The sequence below is a fragment of the Peromyscus maniculatus genome, chromosome 3 (assembly GCF_049852395.1).
Source record: "Peromyscus maniculatus bairdii isolate BWxNUB_F1_BW_parent chromosome 3, HU_Pman_BW_mat_3.1, whole genome shotgun sequence".
Lineage (NCBI taxonomy): Eukaryota > Metazoa > Chordata > Mammalia > Rodentia > Cricetidae > Peromyscus > Peromyscus maniculatus.
The window spans coordinates 124,679,751-124,700,081 of NC_134854.1; the positions used below are offsets into that span (position 1 = coordinate 124,679,751).

Consider the following 20,331-nt stretch of genomic DNA (forward strand, 5'->3'; position numbering starts at 1 on the left):
GAGATGAAATTATTAGTACTCTGAATGTTTGTTTCCATTTATAAATGTGTGGTAAAAATGATATCCACTCAACCATCCATTGGACTAAACATTTGACCACATATACACCCATCCATTCAGTCCATTCACTTACCATCCCTTTTGAAAAGGCTCAGAGAGAGGAAAATATACTAAATCCAATACTGTTCATATTTTAAATAAACGATCATAAATAGAAACCCATAAAAATCAATTTTCTACATTCCCAAGAAATGGTTGCCATCAATTAAGTGAAGAATTATAGGTTCTTTTAAGATATGGGAAGCTATCCAAGAAAGAATAAAATTAACTTCAACAAATATTTGTTGAGTGCTTACAATGCACTAAAGGTTTTGAAAAATACAAATGTGAGTAAGAATTAGAGCCTATGCTTTAAAAATTTGCAATCTAATAGCCATATCCATATTCATATAGTTCATGCATAACCAACCATAAAATACAATCAGTGTGTATGACAATTTACATCAGGGTTGAACATCTATCAAGTTATACTTGCATAATATATAATATCCTATTCTCCACTTCTGCTATTTTGCCCCACACTAAATTTCTGTAACTCTGGTTCTATATGACCAAGGTTGCTTCCTAAACAGATCACTGCTTTCTCCCTTCCTCCATTAAACATTTTCTAAAATTTTCCTTTGTCACACCAACCTTCCCCTTGATTCTCTACGAATCAACCTTATTCCCATTTCATAACCTCTGCCCTAGTTGAGTCTTTCTCCTGAAAAATATATTTTTTTTTTACTCCAGAACATAGTTGTTTAACTTACTTACATTTCACCATTTACTTATGCATGCTCTGTGAAGAGACATCTCTTTCTCCTTTGTCCTAGATCCTCAAGCCCAGAACATAGCATAGCACATGATGGGTATTACAGAAAGCATTTTACAAGGTGGGCATAGTAGAGGTTCCCACCCCAAAGGCTACTCTGAAATCATCTTCCTTCCCCATTCAGAGATTCATCAGTGAATTAATGCATATAGAGAATGTGGTCAGGGCTGAAGAGACAGCTCAGTAGTTAAGTGTTTACTCAGTTAAAAGTGCTTACTGTTTTTGCAAAGTACCAGGCTTCAGCACCCACATGGTATCCCAAAACCTCCCGTGTCTGTGTCTCCAGTTCTAGGGAATCAGATTCCCTCTCTGACCTCTGTAGGCTCCTGCACCCACATGATACACACATATATTCCGAGATGTGCATGCACATACACACATGTGTGGTGGTAATCTAATTGTACTGAATTATTATTTTGATTGTATGTTAATAAATAAAGTTGTCCGGGGGTCAGAGCTATTAGAGCCATAGCAAGAGTGTGGCGGTGGTGGCACACGCCTTTAATCCCAGGGAGTGGTGGTAGAAAGCAGGAAGATATATAAGGCGTGAGGGCCAGAAACTATAGGCATTTGGCTGGTTAGGCATTTGGCTGGTTAAGCATTCGGCTGGTTAAGCTTTCAGGCTTTGGAGCAACACAGCTCAGATTCATTGGGATGAGGACACAGAAGTTTCCAGTCTGAGGAAACAGGACCAGCTAAGGAATTGGCAAGGTGAGATAGCTGTGGCTTGTTCTGTCTCTCTGACCTACCAGCATGGACCCCAATAACTTGCCTCGGGTTTGATTTTATGAATAAGAACTTTTAAGATTCCTGCTACACACATGCATACACACACACACACACACACACACACACACACACACACACACAGGAATTAGGTTTTTATATAGGTTTTACAAACTGCAGTCAGGATGTAAAATAAATTAATTAATTAAAAAGGTGTGGTTAATACATTAGAAGAAATAGCATTCAGCCTCACAAAAGTAGAAAAACAACCCTGTCATTTACAGTAATATAGATAAATTACAATATATTTTGCTAAGTGAATGTCACAGATGGTGAAAACTAAATATTGATAATATCACACATATGAGGTTTTTGTTGTCCTTTTTTTCCCAGTAAGACAAAAGCAGAGACTAGGACAGTTATTGTCAGGAGTTAGAAAGAAAATAAGCTCAATGGATGCTGAGTATAATGGTCCAGTTGTATAGAATGCATAAGCTGAAAACCCCAATGCATGGTATGGGAGTTGCAGTTAATATTGTTTAAACATTTGAAATTTGATATGTAAGTTGATCATAAGTATATTTACCACAGGCATAAACATTGTACCTAGGTGAGAGAGTAGACACAGTCAGTAGTGTATAATTAGTAATTTTACCTCATATTTCATAGGTACATATAATTTTGTCAAGTATACACCAATAAAGCCAACCCCCCCCCAAATAAAACTAACAAATAAACCAACACACAAAGAAAGAAAATCTTTCTTCTCTTTGAAATTAGTAACCAATGAACTGTGGGAAATTTAACACCTGTGTCCTGGGAAGTGCTGCAGACTGGATCATCAGGTCTCCTAAAAATCCAAACTATAAAGGCCTGGTCCCCAGCATGGTGATGTGGTGGATGGAGCCTTTAAGATGTGGGTCTTGGCAGGAGGGAGGACCTGGAAACAACCTAGATGCCCTTCAATCGAAGAATGGATAAAGAAAATGTTGCATATTTATACAATGGAGTATTACTCAGCAGTAAAAAAACAAAAAAACAAAAAACCATCACATCGTGAAATTTGTAGACAAATGGATGGAACTAGAAAATAATCATCCTGAGTGAGGTAACCCAGATCCTGAAAGACAAACAGGGTACGTACTCACTCATAAGTGGATATTAGATGCAAAGCAAAGGATAACCAGGATACAATCCACAGCCCCAGTGACAGTTAATGGTAACAGTGGGTGTTAAGTGAATTATTTGAAGAAGGAACACATATTGCAGTGTATGGAGTAGAGGGTGGAACTTCAAAGGTGGATAAAGGGATAAGTTAGCTGCTCTTCAAGATTCCTAGTCAGATCCTTTCTGCAAATGTTGCTGTATTATACTGTCCTAATTATATAATTGACATAAACAACAAGGGTGTGCATGCGACAGAAGAGCCAGCCCTTCTGTGGTGCTACAGCAAAGTGTCTCATGAGTATAGTAATAAAGCCAATCTTGAGTGAGAAGGTGGACCTTCTAAAATTGAGAAGACAGATTCTAATCAGAGGAAATGTCAGGAGAAAAAAATGAAGAATGCAGAAGGAAATAATTTCTTTCTCCTTCACATAGGAGCTGATAAAATGGTTCAGCAGGTATAGGAATTTGCTCTCAGATCTGACACAGTTGAGTTTTATGCTTGGAATACATATAGTGGAAGGAGAACACTGATTCCTATAATCTGTGATCTCACCTCCTTTTACACTTGGTAGCATACATGTCCTATTCACAAGGCAATCGTATATCTACCTATACTTGTGACTGTGTTAGGCAATCAAGATGATTTTAAGATACAGCATCTCCCTTCCCACCCTTAAACTTATTAGTAGAAGAAAACTTTCATGCAGCTGTAAAGTCTACTCTTTCTTTGAACAATAGGTGTGAGCAGGGACACAGAGCATGGATTGAGATATGTACAAGCACACATGGGAGTTCAGGGGTTTAGTTAGAAATTCTACAGATAAAAACAATGATATACAAGTAAAAACTGTAAATAAGTAAGTCATTTAGGTTGAGCACAATTTTAGTTAATTGACCCAGTTCTGGCAATGGGCTGGCTTGAAGAGGACTCTGAAATCCTGAACTTTGAGATTCATGAGTCATCCATCCCTTACCAAAGTCATAAAGCAGACAAAAGATTTCTTAAAGTGTTCTTAACTTTCATAACCCATAAAATCTAATTGGAAATATGGGTTTAAAAGTCCTACAGTCTTCACACAATTTAACTGATGTAATATGAGAGACCTTTTGTTAGCAATTCCTATAAAACATACTGTGATAGAATTTGTTTCCTTAAGGTTTAAATCACACAAAATCAGTTCATTCCTCCAAAAAGAAAGGTTTTTTTATTTCTCTTTTTACTTAAATGTTGTTACCTTTCAGATATCCAAATAATACTAAGAAAAAAAGTCAATTCATATTCATGTAGTGGTCATTGCATTAGATAGATCTTCTGAACCATAGGTATGAACCACTATAATGCCTTAATACATTATTTTTATCATTGTGCCTGACATCTTATGATAGAAACGAGTTCCAGAATGAAAGAAATTTGTTGAAGACAGAGTCATAAGTAATTTTTCAAATAATATTATTTCAACCGAACCCTTGTGGAGAGAGTCAAGTAAATATTACCAAACAGATTGGTGAAGGCTACAAGTGTAGCAATCTTGACCCTGGTTTATAAAAATGAAGCCAAGATTCAAGAGTCACACAAATGTTCTGATATCACATGGGTGGGTGGTAGACCAAGATCTGACCCAGGTTTTTCATGCTTTGTTGCTTCCACATGCTAAAATTAAATAAGGAAGTAGATAAAGCTTACATTTGACTTCTTAAATAGAAAATAATGTTAATAACCAGCGGTATACTAATTGGCAACCAGGCACAAATAACTCGTTTAAGAAATGTTATAAACATATACACAGGGAACTCAAGTTCTTTTGTGACTCAGTGAAGATGTACAGGCTGTGGCAGTGTTTTCTTACAGAATATGGAAGAAAGGCTATGTTTTTTTTTGTTTGTTTTTGTTTTTGTTGTTGTTGTTGTTTTTTTAGCTTTCTGGGAATCCCATGGCAAATCAAAGTCTTAAATCAACCCATCCTGACTTGAATGTTTTCACTCATAAATTTTCTCACAGGTAGCTGGGGTATAAGAATAGTAGATCCTCCCTCTTCTTCTTCCAGCAAAAATCAAGTGGACATGGAAGTCTGTGCCAAGAAAGCAATGCACAAAAGGAGAACCTTCTCTGTTCCCCCGAGACTCTTGACCCAGGATGCTCAATCTTCTCTAAGAATATCAAGGGCGCTTAATGTTGCTCTGCTTGGAAGGAGAAGGATGGTTCACCAGCTGTGAATAACTCAGGTAAAGCTATCTTGGGGGATTGGATATGAGCTTTGGCATAGAATAAACACACATTTAATTAGTCTATCTTCTTATTTATGTAGTCCTCCTTTTTTGATGGTATTTTACCTAATCTGCTTTGCTCCATTTCAGGTTCCTGTGAACAACCTGCTCTCTAATGTTATCTCCTTGTCCCAGGTGAGGAAACACCCTCACCTCTCTGTACTTCACGGAGCAGTGGGTTAAAAAAACGCCTACTTCATGGACAGAAAACCAGCACCCAGTGTCTGGAAACTGTCCACTTTTGTGTTTACTGTTGATGATTAACAGTTTGCAATGACCCTTTCCCTTTGAAAATATCCACGTTTGTAGAATAAATTATATTATCACTTTAATCATATATTCTATCTCACTATAATTGATGTCTTAGCTTTCCACTTTGAAAGCTCTTGATGCTTCTTATTCATCTCAGTGTCAGTCAATCACCCCAGCACAGAATAACGATGTGACAAATTAGTGGACAACATGAAGTGCCTTCCCTCCAGAGGTTGATAGGGACATCAACCACTAATCAACTAGCAACTAGATCCTTAAAGTATCAGCATCATAGACATTAAACAACTTTCCCTTTTGTTCTTCAAAGGTAGACAGAGTTTGATTTGCAGTTAAAAACATAGAAGGTAAATGGTTCTCTGAGATTTTAGTATTGAGCAGAGGGCAGATTAATTGAAGTTCGCTGAGTTTCTGCCTACCTGAGTGAGAGCTGTGAGGGAGCTTCTCTTAAATGGGTGGGTGACAAGTGGAGAGAGAGAGAGAGAGAGAGAGAGAGAGAGAGAGAGAGAGAGAGAGAGAGAGAGAGAGAGAGAGAGAGAGAGAAAGAGAAAGAGAACACTCTGGGCTCTTAGGTACAGGGGAGCAATGGATGGCTTGAAAAGTCAGGGGAGCAGCCCTCTAAGTTTGGAACATCACAAAGGGTGAAGACTCCAGGGAGATCAGAAAGAAGCCAAGAAACAAGAGGAAATATAGAAGAGACAGAGATAGAAACTATTTGGCCAAGATCTTAAGCTAAGGGGAAAGGCAGCCTGACCCACTATGACTCATAATGATTTTCATAGGAACATTACGATTAGAGACTGTGCCCTCCAGAAATGGCCCTTACTCTGACACAACTATCCTGGTCAACCAAATAGTCAGATTCTACTTGCAATATCCTCAGCAGTTATTTGATATGACCACTTGGGAGCATTTTCTTGGGCTTTTAAACTAGTTGGTTCTAATCACAAAGGTAAGATAAAATGAATAAAAAATTATATGTAGATTTTATTTAATATATAGTTTATATGAGTGCAATTCACTCATGATGTCCAGTCCTGGGAGTTCTGTCAAATGAATATAGTCATGTTAGTAGTATTTATTATAAGCAACAATTACATTTACCTTTCCACCAAATAGTCCCTGGACCCAAAAGTCATACTCCCTATTTGATCAAAATAATCATGCCTTTCTGTCCCCAAACCAGAAGCTTCTCTAGGGCTGTAATGTTTATGGAGTCATGCAGTATGTAAAGCCCACTGAATTTTAAGGACATTTTCAATGTGCAAAAAGATACATTAAGAATTGGCTAAAATGCTTTAAAAAAAAAAACAACGACCTATATTGTGGTTATTCATATTTGGGATATATCTTCACTAATTCTTTCTCTAAAAGGCATTTCCATATCTATAGTTTTAAATGCTACCGAGAATGTCTGGAATGACGTTTAATGTGTTTAACTAGGAGTGATGGGCCATTCTTGGACTTTGTTTTCAACCTGGGCTATTTCAATAAAATATTTACTATTAAAAGCAATGGCATTCACATGAACGGTGAATTTTTAATTTTTAAAAATAATTTTTAAAAATAAGTGGCCAATGTACTTTAAATACCACTAAGTGGTAGAGAAAGGAAGCTACACATATTATATCAAATATGCCAACTGGTTATTTTTTTTGGTAACCAAGTCTCATAATATTCTCAGTGCTTGCTTTCAGTTTTACTTTGCTTAAGGGAGAAAAAAGCAAAGTAAATTTAATTTAATTTAATCCAATTTAATGTTCTCTCTTAAATCATATGATTTTTAGGTGAATAAATAAGTGAGAGGACAGTAAAACATTGAAACCTGGTGAAATATTGTTGGATGCTAAAAGGGAGAGGACATTTCTTTTACCCAAAGAATTGCTTTTTGTGGCTTTGTGCAGTAGTAGATGATAGAAGAAATAAGTCATTACTCAATACTGAATGCTTGTAGTTTTGAGGTTTGGAGGAGTTTGTTACAGGGCAAATGAGGCTGATCTTTATTTAATAAATCAAGTATGAGATGAGATTATGAAAATAGGCCTCTCTACTTATAAATTGAGTGTCTATGAGTTTCAGAGTTTAATGTATGTCCTCTTCCACTTAATGATATCTATCTTCACAGATAATTATGTACATTGTCCCAGTTTAAGTATCAAATCTACATTTATAAAGATGCCAAAAATTTCCTCAGGTCTTTAATAAGTTCCAGTTTCACACTGATATTATCCATTTGTCCACCCATCCTATGTCATTCTATCTTTTCTAATTATCTATACTTTATTATCTATTTATCCACCTATCTGTCAATAATGTATTTGTCCATCTCTAATCTATCTATCAATGATGTCTATCTCTATGTAATCTTTTTCTAACTAATAAATAATTATCTACTATCTTATCTTTCTAGCAACCTATTCATACCTATCATTTTTCTATCTACATATCTATTAGCTATATGTCATCTATCCCTCTGTCTATGATCTGTCCATCCATAATATCTATTATTTATTTATATCCATCCATCTATATTTAATCTATTTAGGTATTTTGATCCATCCTACCTTTTTATCTTTGTATGCATGCATCCATCTATCTATCTATCTATCTATCTATCTATCTATCTATCTATCTATCCATCCAACTATCCAGCTGACCTTGTAAGAAGCACTTCAAATTTAACAAGTGTCAAAATGAACTCAGCATATTCTTCCCAACTCTGCATTTTCCATCAGTTTCCCTGTAACATCAACTCCATCTGCCATGATCTCTGATGTCAGAAACCACAATCTAGGACTCCTCCCTGCGATCCCTCTTCTCATCCAATCACAAACCCAATGAAGCACTGTCAAGTTAAGCCTTTGGCAACTCTTCCAGTCTTCTCTGTACCCCCATTGCTTTTTGTGTAGCTATGGCCATACTACTTTCTCCCTCAGACTGGAGGGTTACTGATAACTGACTCTTGTCTTCAGTCCTCCAGCTCCATCAGTCCACCAGCAGCACAGTTGGTCTTCTTTTACAGAAGTCTGACCTTTTAACCCTGTCACTTTGTTTTATTCTGTTGCTTTCCAGTGCTCTGAGGAAGAATATAAGTCATTCAGGGTCCACTGATACAAATGGAATTATTGCTCTTAGGCAAAATGTTGAAGGGAGCTGCCTGAAGGCACTATTTAAGGAGCAGAGCATAGACCCTTATGAACTCTATAGCCACCTTGAATTTCCTATTATGTAGTTCTCAGAACAGAGAGAAATTATTATTTATAAATTACCAAGTCTAATGCATACTGTTACAGCAGATGGGACGGACTCAAACAACACCCAACCCCCGACTGTCACTGGATCTTTGCGTGCTGCTCCTTCTGGTTGGAACAGCCTTGTCTATCAAATCCCTTGTGTCTTACAAGTCGTGCTACAGATGTTCTGTAAACTTGATCCCCAGTGTGGAGACAGAACTTTCTCAGGGAACCTCTGAATAGCCTATGCTTTGCTAATAGAGTTTTGATGTAACTGCTTTATCACCTGCCTGGCCACTAAAAAGCAATTAAAAAATATCAAGAAATTTTCTGATATAAAGCAGATATCTTCTACCTGACATGCATCAAACTGTTTTTCAAATGTATAAACAAAATTTGATCTTAAGAGCCCAAGAATTGCCAAGTGGTGGTGGCACATGCCTTGAATCCCAGCACTTGGAAGGCAGAGGCAGGCAGATCTCTGTGTTCAAGGCCAGCCTGGTCTATATAGTGAGTTCTAGAACAGCCAATGCTACACAGAGAAACCACATTTTGAAAAACAAAATGTTCCTCATTTTCTAAAGCATCAGTTGTCACTTCAAAATGACTCATTAGTTTAGGGGTTCTCACAAACTTTGATTCAATTTCAAGTTTGATTAATAAATCTAAAACTATCACTGTGCTCATATACAAAAACTGAAAAACTGGGTATATAGAATTATGTAAATATATTGTATGATTTATGCAGTCATATTTATCACCCTATATAATTAATAAAAGTCATACTCTTATCTTTTTAAAGTCTAATTTAGACTTTAAATGACACCTTAATTACAGATTATTTGCTCAGTAGAAATGTATTTACTGGTTGGGATGTGTCTTAGTGACACAGATCTTGACTAATGTGTATGAGTCAGTCTCCAATTCGATTTCCAGCACCTCAAAGTAAGTAAGTAAAGACTAAGTAAGCATATTTGCTGCCAGGAGCCTGAATTCATAGGGAACTGACATTTGATAGAGCAGTAACCCTTGGTCTCTTTCTCCTGGAAAGTAGACTGCTCAGTTGTCATGCACATGACCCCTTGCAGTAACTACACATATACACATCTATCTTTTGCTCCAATTGTAGCTAAGGGAATTTATGATTGGTAAGGTGAAAGAGAAAGTACCAGATGGGACTTCTGGGAAGTCCTTTAAAAGGGAGAAGATACCCATATGTACACCTTTTTCCTGCTCCCCCTAGAGCTGCCACTTGACTGCTGATGCTCAAGTAGTCCTCTAGACTGATGTGGTGCATTGGTGGGGTACCAAACCAAGAGCCTGTATCTCCATGGAATGGCTAATTTTAGAAATCCCAACCAATCTGGGGTCATCCTTGTGGATTTCTGGGAATTTCACTAGCACCAGATTTCTCCCTTGCCCCATGTTTCCCTCCATCTTGTTCATTGCTCTCTTACTCTGTCCCTCCTCCAGCTCAACTATCTCATCTCCTCATGTTCTCATCCCCCAACCCCTCCCCTCTATTGCTCGCCCCTCATCCCCAGTTTACTCATGGAGACCTTTGTTTCTTCTTCCTAGGGTGATCCATGCATCTCTCTTAGGGTCCTCCTTGTTTCCTAGCTTCTCTAGAGCTGTGGGTTGTAGTCTGATTATCCTTTGCTTTGCATCTAGTATCCACTTATGAGTGAGTATATTCCATGTTTGTCTTTCTGAGTCTGGTTTACCTCACTCAGGATGATATTTTCTAGTTCCATCCTAGCAATATTGGTGAGGGTGCCTGAACTGGCCTACCCCGGTAATCAGATTGGTGAATACCCTAATTGTCATCATAGAGCCTCCATCTGATGGAAACAGATGCAGAGATCCACAACCAAGCACCAGGCTAAGCTCTGGGAGTCCAGTTGAAGAGAGAAGAGATATTATATGAGCAAAGGGAGGTCAAACTCATGACGGGGAAACCTATGAAGACAACTGAACCAAGCTCATAGGAACTCAGGAACTTTAAACTGACAGCTGTGGAACCTGTATGGGACTAGACTAGACCCTCTGCAAAGGAGAGACAGTTATGTTGCTGGGTCTTTTTGAGGGACCCCCGGCAGTGTGATCAGGATCTATCCCTGGTGCATAAGCTGGCTTTCTGAATCCCATTACCTATGGTCTAAGACACTTTGTTCACCCTTGAGACATGCTGGTGAGGGGGAGAGGGGCTGGTCCTGCCTTAACTGAATGTACCAGGCTTTGCTGCTTCCCCATGGGAAAACTTACCCTTTGCAGGGAGGGGATGAGGAGTAGTTCAGCGGCAGACCCCTGGAGGGGGGGCGGTTAGGTAGGGGTGGGAGGAGCAGAAGGAGGGATGAGAGGGGGATCTGTGGTTGGTGTGTAAAATGAATAAAAAAAATTAAGTAAAAAAAAAAAAGCCCAACAAAGCAGTGAACATCCAGCCAACACACAGAGAACTAGAACCTTCTTCAGTTATACTTTCTTTTAATATTGTACGTATAATACAAACCAACTCTTACTATTCAACATATCTACCAGTATAAGGTGTGTGTTAAATGATTATATCATTGCAAGTAGATAAGGCACACAGGTAATATCTCTTTTAATAGGTAAGGAAACAAAGGTTCAGATGTGTCACATAACTGACCCTATCACATCATACTAGCAAGCAGGCAAGTTGCAAAATCTTGTTTACATTTCAAACTTATGCTCTTTCACCAAGCATCATTGCACAATGTGCAGAGTAAATCTCTCCTTAGGTGCCTGTGGCTAAATCTCTTAATCTTTTTTTAAATCCCCATTTAAAATTAAGATTATAGACCTCTGTCTAGGATGAATACTGCTGTGAGGACAAGTGGGCTTTCTATTGTGCAAAGAACTATAGCCCCTGGAAATAAAATCACTCTATAACTCAACTGATTTAGTTAGTTGCATAGGAGGCCTTGACTTACATAGTTATATTGGAGGTCTTCACTTCCAGGGTAGTCAAAACTAAGTATTTTGACCACAAACTGTAATTGTTTAAGCCTGTTTGCAAAATCCAACACCAAGTCAGATAATCACATCCTCTTTAAGCTTAACTTGTGTGGCTGGGCTGTGTTGGACACACCCACTTTGGGGTTTGCATTGTTCATTTGAATTTGTATCTTAATAAAGATGTCTCCTATTATATAAAGTAAAAACTGCAGCTTATGTGGTTTTATAGACTCTTATGAAAATACCTCCAGACCTGTAATCTAAAAGCTGTACATTTGCAATAAGGCACTGCTGGAATTTTAAAAAAGAAATCCATGGACCATGGCAGAAGATTTTACTGCTTACTCAATGTCCTCTCATTTCCCAAAGTAATGCTTGTAGTTCTGTGATTGAAAAAGCCTGAGACCACCCCGAAGATGTTAGACTCCTGTACAAAAGCTGGCACTGAATAATCTCAGTGGTTATGCTCAAGGGTTTGATTCCTCATTAGCTGAAAGCATGTTCAAAAGTGGATCAGTTGTATAGAGGTCTTTGTGAAGTTTCCTATCGTTGCTGTAATTAATCACCACAAGTGTAAGACCCCAACCTGAAATACCAGCATAGGTCTTTTTGGCTAAATCATGGTAAGGTGGTGACAGGGTTGCATTCCTTCTAAAGACCCTAGAATTATTTGTGCTTATCCAGACTGTCAGGGGTGGAAACCTGTTCCCTGGCATGATGGGGACAGTGCTGTGGATATCGCAGTGCTGTGGATATTATTCTGTATAAATAAAACACTGATTGGTCAGTAGCCAGACAGGAATTATAGGCAGGACTAACAGAGAGGAGAATTGAGGGAACAGGAAGGCAGAGAGGGAGACACTGCCAGCCACCACCATGGCAAGGAAGATGTAAGGTACTGGTAAGCCACAAGCCACATGGCAAAGTATAGATTAATAGAAATGGGTTAATTTAAGATAGAAGAACTAGATAGCAAGAAGCCTGCTCCGTTAGGTCAAACAGTTTAAATAATATAAGCGTCTGTGTGTTTATTTTATAAGTGGGCTGTCGGACTGCCAGGGCTTGGTGGGACCTGGAGAGGAAACTCCAGCTACAGAACAGGATCTCTGTTGTACCTTCCAGTCTTCAAAGCTTCAACCCACCAAAAGGTGGGTCTATTTCTGCTTTGGCTCTTGACCTGCTTCCTTGATAATTACCTCTCTCTAGCTATCTGTTTGCCTTTCTCATCTTCTTTTATTTAATTTCAAAAGCCCAGGTGATTTGTTTGCTTCTACCCAGGTTAATTATGTAGGTAAATCTATTTTAAAATTGACAAATCAGGGCTGGTAACATGGTTCAGTGAATAAAAGTTACTGCCACCAAGCTTGACAGTATGAGTTCAGTCAGCAGAAGTTCATTCACATGGTGGAAGGAGAGAAATGATTGCCCCAATTTGTCACAGGAGTAGAGTAGCACACATATGTTCTCTCTCTCTCTCTCTCTCTCTCTCTCTCTCTCTCTCTCTCTCTCTCTCTCTCTCTCTCTGCTTTCAGACATGCGAACACATTCACAAAAATGAATAAATAAATGTAAAGAAAAATGACAAATTGGCAACCTTAATTCCAAATTTAACTTCATTTCGTCACTTTGTTGCTTGTCAATTTGACAGGATCTAGAACTACCTGGAAGGCAGTGTCAGGGCATGTCTTTGAGGGAATTTCCAGGTTGGGTTGAGGTAGGAAGACCCACTCCACATGTGAGCAGTACTAGTCCATGGGCTGGGATCTTGGAGCTTTCAAAAAGGAGAAAATAAGCTGAGGGGTCTTTCTACTTCCTGATTGTGAACAAAATGTGATTAACTGCTGGAGCTATCATGCTGTTCTCTCCATGGTGGGCTGCATCCTCAAACCTCAAACTGGAAGTCAAAATAAACACCTCTTTTCTTAAGTTGCTTTATGTCAGATCAGCCACAAGAAAGGTAACTAATACATCACTTAACACAACAAAGCCACAGGTTTCCAGGGTAAGGGCATAAGCCCTATGGGCCTATTACTCAGCTACCACAAGCTCTGCAGGAAGTTTCTAGTAAGAAGCAAGCATTTAGTCAATAGTAATAGTAGCCACTATACATGCTTCCTCTCTGGCAGGTATCGATCAGGATCAGCAAGCATTATGAGTATTCATGCATTTCATCTCCATAACAAGATTCTCAACATGAGGCATTAACTGTTACTATCATCGCCTTAACAAATAAAGAAAGAAGACACAGAGAAGTGGGGCCACTTCATAGAGCCAGTAAAATACAGAGTGAAGATATGAACCCAGACAGAGCAGGTCCAGAATCCAAGTATTGAATTCAGCTTCCTTCTGTCCCTTCATTCCAATGTTATAATGAGAAAATGAAGGAAGAAAGTGTTTGTTTAAATTAAATTCAGGAACAGCTAAATTATCCCAAAGTAGAAGAAAACAATACGTTCAGTTCTCTTGAACAGGTCATTTTACCATCTTCTCTTTTGTCTTGGGATGTAGTCTCACATATGGGCCCCATATTCTTAATCCTTTTGGCTGAGCTTCCCCAGAGGCCCACAGAAGAGTGCTCTTGCCAAAGCAAAGCATTTTATGAAGAGAAAGGTTGATCAGCTCAATTAATGGTGTAATTAGCGTATTAAAGACAAAACTATCAGTGTTCTGATTTGTAATTTGTACACTACATTCTCCAGTATGCTGAAGTATTACATTTTATGCTGAAGACACACTTTGCTGATTGACACAGGAGGGAAGAAGAAAGCAAACCAGTGTTCTGTAGGATAGAATACCTTGTCTGCTCCCGCACCATCATGTCTCCCTTCTTCCAGAAAGAAAGTGCCCTTGGGGAGGCTCTGGGTTTACAATCCAAGATCACCAGGCTGCCCACTTGTACCTGAACCAATTTTTTCATGGGATTTCTTGAAAAATCTGGAGCAGAAGCTAAAGGGGAGAGGAGAAATGGATTGTTGATTTAATAAGAAGTAGATATTTTCTTAAAATCCCTGTAACTTGAAAGGCCCCCTATATCTGTGTTTTTAAATTATCGCCTGGCACAGGAGATGTTGATGCTTGATTTGATGTGTGTCATACATAAGAATGCAATGTCAAAAATTTAATTTGGGCTCTTGTGTTTGGGGTCAAGTTCTAAATCTCAAGATCATTGCTTTACACAGTGATTCTTTTAATGTCTACTGTGATATTTAAAATAATTCAATCATGAGTTTATTAAAGAAAACTATTTAGAATAGCATGCTTAGGAAAGTTTGTTCCATCATGACCATGTTGGTCTCTATTGAGACTCTATTGGTCTCTATCATTAGGAACAGCACCTAGTGATGACCTGTCATTCAGAGAGGGCTGCCCAAAGGTCTTAGAATGGCTGAGTTCTGAACTAATTGTTCACCAGGTTGTACCATAAAATTCTCATGTGATTAAATTTAACTTCCAAGTTGAGGAAAGAAGACATAGCACAGATGTAATGTTCAAGGATGTAATATCACATTAATGCCATTATGTGCAGAAAACATTGTGCTTCCCAGTAAAGCCTATGATGTAACCTTTAGGCTACATAGTGAGATGTAAGATATTGTTTAAATGAAATGATATGTTGATGAGAAAGTCACTATTCCTTTTTCTATGTATGTATAAACAAGCTTAGGAAGCTGATTATCTCTCCAAATACAGAATGTTCTGTCCTTTTCAAATTAAGACAGGGCCTCCTTTTCTAGCCAAAGTTGGCCTCCAGTCATAATTCTCTTACCTAGAATCCCAACTGTGGGGATAACAGGTGTATGCCATGACACATAGCTTCTTTTTGCATCTCTCCCCCCCCCTCTCTCTCAGATTTAATACTTTTTATTTCTTGTATATGAATGCTTTGCCTGCAAGTATGATAATGAACCACATGTGTGCAGTGCCCGTAGAGGCCAGAAGACCTCTGGAACTGGGTATCCAACACACAATTATCTGCCATGTGGGTGATGGGTTTGGAACTAATGTCGTATGCAAACGCAGCAACGTCTCTTAATGCTGAGCCATTTCTCCAGCCTCTACTCACCTGGCTTCTAATGCTCTATGCTGTGGCAAATCCCAGTGAAAATAACTTACTTTTTGCCACATATGCATTTTATAATGGTTATAGTATGTGACTGAGTATATGGTTGTTCAACTCCTGCACTTAAGGCTCAGGGAACACATGAAAGAGTGAGGCAGAAATATTTTAAGAGGCAGTGGCCCAGGAAATCTTCTGTGAGGCTGTGCCTTCTAGCTATGACAGGGAAGCTGCATTCATAAAATCTAGCAATATGGCTGCTTAAATAAGACCTCAACAATTCCAACAGTTAACTTCCCATTATACATGGAGAGATTTCATGGGGCCTCACTCCTAGATGAAGAGGAATTAACAATTGTCAAGAGGGGGATAATTCATCTTCACCAAGGATAAGCCTCATGGTTGGTTATATAATACTGAGAGGTCACCCCTAGAAACACATAAATGTAGGTGACACAGAACAGACTCGGCAGGTTATATTCATATGTTTATTTGCTTATATGTATATGCAACAACCATAATTAAAGAATAGGAGGCTGTGAATTTTGAAGGGAGCTTGGGGCAGGGAAGCATATTGGAAGCTAGAAGGAGCGGGAGGGGGATGATGTAATTATCATTTAATTAATTAAAAAGAGACACATTATTCTGAGTTGGCCTTGTAAATTAAAATCCTGTGGAAAACTGTTTCAGTAAAACAACAAGAATCTATATTTGAATATAATTTTTAATTTACACAACTTCTACTTTCCCATATAATGGCCCTGCACCATAATAGGGAGGAATCTATCTTATTAAAAGAGGAATTAGACTACAACTCTGCCAGTTTTTAATCTACAGAAGCATGCGCTTCAGCTTACAGCTGTGTGCCATCCTCTCCTGCTTTTGATGTAACATGCTACTTCTCTGCCACAGATAAAAGGGGGCAGATTTTCACTGACAATCCTGGCAGTCATCCTGATACACACGATCTACATCCAACCTTCAGGTGCCAGAGACGAGAGACTTCTCCTTTAATATTGGGTTCCTCTTGGCATTTGGTACTGCATACTCCTTTGTTGTGAGTGACTCTCACCCATTGTAGAATATTTGGCAGCCTCTCTATCCTCTGCCATGGTGGCTATAGCACACACGACTTCCATTCTTCCCCCAGACTCTAGTTATAGTAACAAAAGTTACGCTCAAATATTTCAAAGTACGCAGCAGAGTGAAAACATTCTTAAGCTGAGAGCCACTGAGTTATGTAAAAGAGCCTCATTTCCTTCACACTATTTGTACCAGGTCAACGATAGGCAATGGCACAAATAAGGGTTCATGGGGCCATGACCTAGTAGTGCCACTTGCATCTAAGCAAACAAGGTAGTCATGCTCTCCGCACTGAACTGAATGTGGTAATAAACTCAGAGAATCGGGAGGCATTCCATGGAAACTAAAAATAATGGAGATCGTTGAGTCTTGGCTCCACTTATGCCCAAATCTAAACTTTCCATCTTACTTTCTTGAAACAGTGAGTCCTTTCTCCCTTCTCCATCTCCATCTTTTCCTTCTGCATTTCCTTCTGCCTTGATGTCAAGTTACCCTTGTGTTTTCAGTCATTTGTCATGCCAGTATCCTTTGTATAAATGCTCTAAATACTACGAAATACTTTCCTCAGACCTAAAGTGCAAGAAGAGGTAATGAATCATAATCTCAAATAGTGGATCATTGATTAATTACACCTTCAGTATACCCCACACCTGGACCTCCAAACGGGGTTCATGAAGACAAAAGCAGCTTCTGACTCAAATATCACTGATTCTAACTTAGTCATTTGCTTTTGTGGATCAGCAATAGAGAGCACCAGAATCCTGGTAAGAAGCATTTCTTAGTCAAGGACACTATGACTGGGTAATGGTCCATTAGATGTGAAGGAACTTTATTCTGCTGGTTTAATTCAACCTTGGAACTTAATTCTAGTCACTCTGGCTGATTTTCCTTTGATATCATTTAAAATTTGTTGTGGTTTGGCTTGATTTGCATTTATTGTTGTTGGGTTTTGTTTGTTTGTTTATTTTGTTTTGTTTATTTAGACAGGGTCTTATTCTTGACCCAAGTTGGTGGGTCAAGTGCCTGGCACTCCCGATATAACTCTGCCTGGCCTCAACTTTGTGGCTATCCTCCTGCATTCATCCCCTAGGTCCTGGGAGACTAGTGTGTTCTCTAATTAGAAACCCTGAATATGAAACAATATTCTGGATACTATTAGGTGGTAGAATAGACTATAAAAAGCCAATATTTTATATTCTGGCAAAAATGGAAGATTAAAGGGAAAAAGGTAAGATTAAACAATTAAAAAATTAGTCTTACCTACAACTTTGAGCTCAGCACTGGAATAGATGAGGCCATGTTTGTTTTCTGCTATACACTGGAACATTCCAGAATCAGTCACATTGAGGTTTGATATTGTAAGGGCACCATTTTCTATCTGTATTCTCTCCTGGATTTAAAAATAACATTTCTTGCAGATAAATAAAATTTTAGCATTAAAATAAACATTACTGACTATCATTTCAATCAGACAAAAGATGTTGCTATTTTCCCTCAGACTACTAGGTAGTCTGACCTGAGATGTAACCTTTGTCTTCTTTGAAATGGAAAAAGATGTTTCAGATACATAACCAAAAATCAGAAAATAATTTTCAAAGCCAAAGGTGAAGTGTGGCAGCCATTTCATTTTCATCCATGGTTAATGATTCAGACTGTGAAAAATAAAATGTACTTGGAGGTTGATTTTCATCCTGGGAGGTGGAAAGATTTTTCATCACAATATTTTTTTTAATTATGTGAGCTTAAGACATTATAATTCAGTGCATTAAACAGAGTGCTAGGAAGCCCACATACCAGGTTTTTTCCAACTATGATGGTTCTATAGAGAAACATAAAGGCACACAATTGACTCAGTACACATAAACACAAAAAAGCAGAATTTACAAGTCTGGAGAGAGGAGGCAAATGAGACAATAAATACACATCTACGAAGGGAAGCAATTAACAGATTCATTTATTCTCTAGACACCAGACCAAAGTATAAAACAGGTAAAGGAAATTAAATTCCATGTTTCATTAAAGTAAAGCTTTGTCTAACACAGACATCCCAAATCATTGTTTATATTAATATTATTTTATCAGTGAAAAATCACCAATATACCTTGAATTGCAATGGAGAAGAAATCTCATTAAAAGATTGGATGATTGATTTTGTATGTTTCCCCTGTGTTGTGATTTATGTAGAAAATGCCCCATACAGGCTCTTTGAACATGAGAAGGCTATGAAACTCTGGAACATCTGGCCTTGCTAGGTCAGGTGTGATGTGGGGGTGGGTAGTACTTGAAGGTGATATCTCCTTAGGTCCCAGCCCTAGCCCTACACTTCTTCCTGATTCCTGCTGCCATAACCTCCCATCATGACTTCATCATGATGGACTGAAACTGTATACTAAAATAAATCATTTCCTACTTTAATTGCTTCTGTAGAAACCCTATTCTTTGACACTAGGAGCCAAGCTGCCTTGTGGTGTATGTATAGATTTTTGTGGATGTCCATGCATGTGTGTTCAGGGAAGCAAAGGACAAACTTGGGTGTCTTTCCTCAGGTGCAATCTACCCCTTTTCCCTCTCTGTAAGACAGTGTAAGACTTTCACTGGCAGATATCCATGTCTTTCCATCTACTTAGCCCCAGCATCACAAGCATTCACCCTCATACTCAGCATTATTTTTAACATGGGTGCTGAGGACTGAACTCAGGTTCCTGATAAGGCAAGTACTTTACCCACTGAGCCTTCTCTTGAAGGTTTACCCTGGTTTCTGGAGGCTAAAGGAAGCATACATTAAAAAGACAGGAAGAGTTGGATGAAGTAGCTGCATCATCTCACCTCTAGTACTAATGCATCTCCATTTTTCAGCCATCGGTACGAGGGTTTGGGCTTCCCACTTGCTCGGCATTCCCAATAAAGACTGTCCTCCACAGCTATTTCCACATCTCTTATAAGTTGAACCCAATGAGGTTTTGCTATAATCAAGGAAAGGAAAAAATAGATAATTGAAAGACAAGAATTTCAAAACATATACCAAATAAAAAATAAATGGCTTATAAATGAGTATCGGTCTACAAGCCATGGATGAACGTGGGCTAGATTAGAATTGTATTTAGATCAAAGAATGGCTATATAAAACATTTCTAGATTTGACACTGATGTTGCAACGTGTTATATCTAAAGCCTATTTCATTGTGCTCTCTTTATTTTCAAAATCCTGATTGCTAGATTATACTCTTCAGAACTCTATTTATAGATAGTGATGCAGGTACAGAATATACTTTCCTCAAGTATATTTTTGAAACCTAAGATTGTATGCCATGACAATTTCAAAGGAAATGACAGCAGCTATGGAGCCTAATGATGAGCTAAATACTAATATCCATTGGAAAGAAGCATCTATGACTAAAGAAAAATATTTACTTCGAGTTAGAAATACCTCCCAATTAAATACAAAGTATTGAACAACTTACACATCTCTGTGCATTAAAATGAAAGCCCCCAAAAGATGGATAAGTGGCCTTAATGTGAATGAGATCTTTTATTCAAAAAAGATGTAATTAAAGCAACTTCAAATTATGTTTGCACATCAGTTGGATCAAGGAGATTAATGAATTTTACTTAAGCTTTTCAAGACACCTAGAAACTGCTTTTTCTTTTGTCAGATGAACATAACATACCACTTCTAATGG

At 38.3% G+C, this 20,331-nt stretch overlaps 1 protein-coding gene across 1 annotated transcript in view; it reads right to left on the reverse strand.

Annotated features, from left to right (window-relative positions):
* The window catches only part of Cntn3 (contactin 3), a 380,871-nt gene that overhangs the window by 85,341 nt on the left and 275,199 nt on the right, over positions 1–20,331 (reverse strand). The window contains exons 9-11 of the mRNA XM_042273722.2: positions 19,478–19,614; positions 17,912–18,041; positions 14,307–14,457 (exon numbers count right to left, since the gene is read on the reverse strand). Coding sequence (XP_042129656.2) covers positions 14,307–14,457; positions 17,912–18,041; positions 19,478–19,614 — 418 coding nt within the window. The remainder of the gene's footprint in view (positions 1–14,306; positions 14,458–17,911; positions 18,042–19,477; positions 19,615–20,331) is intronic.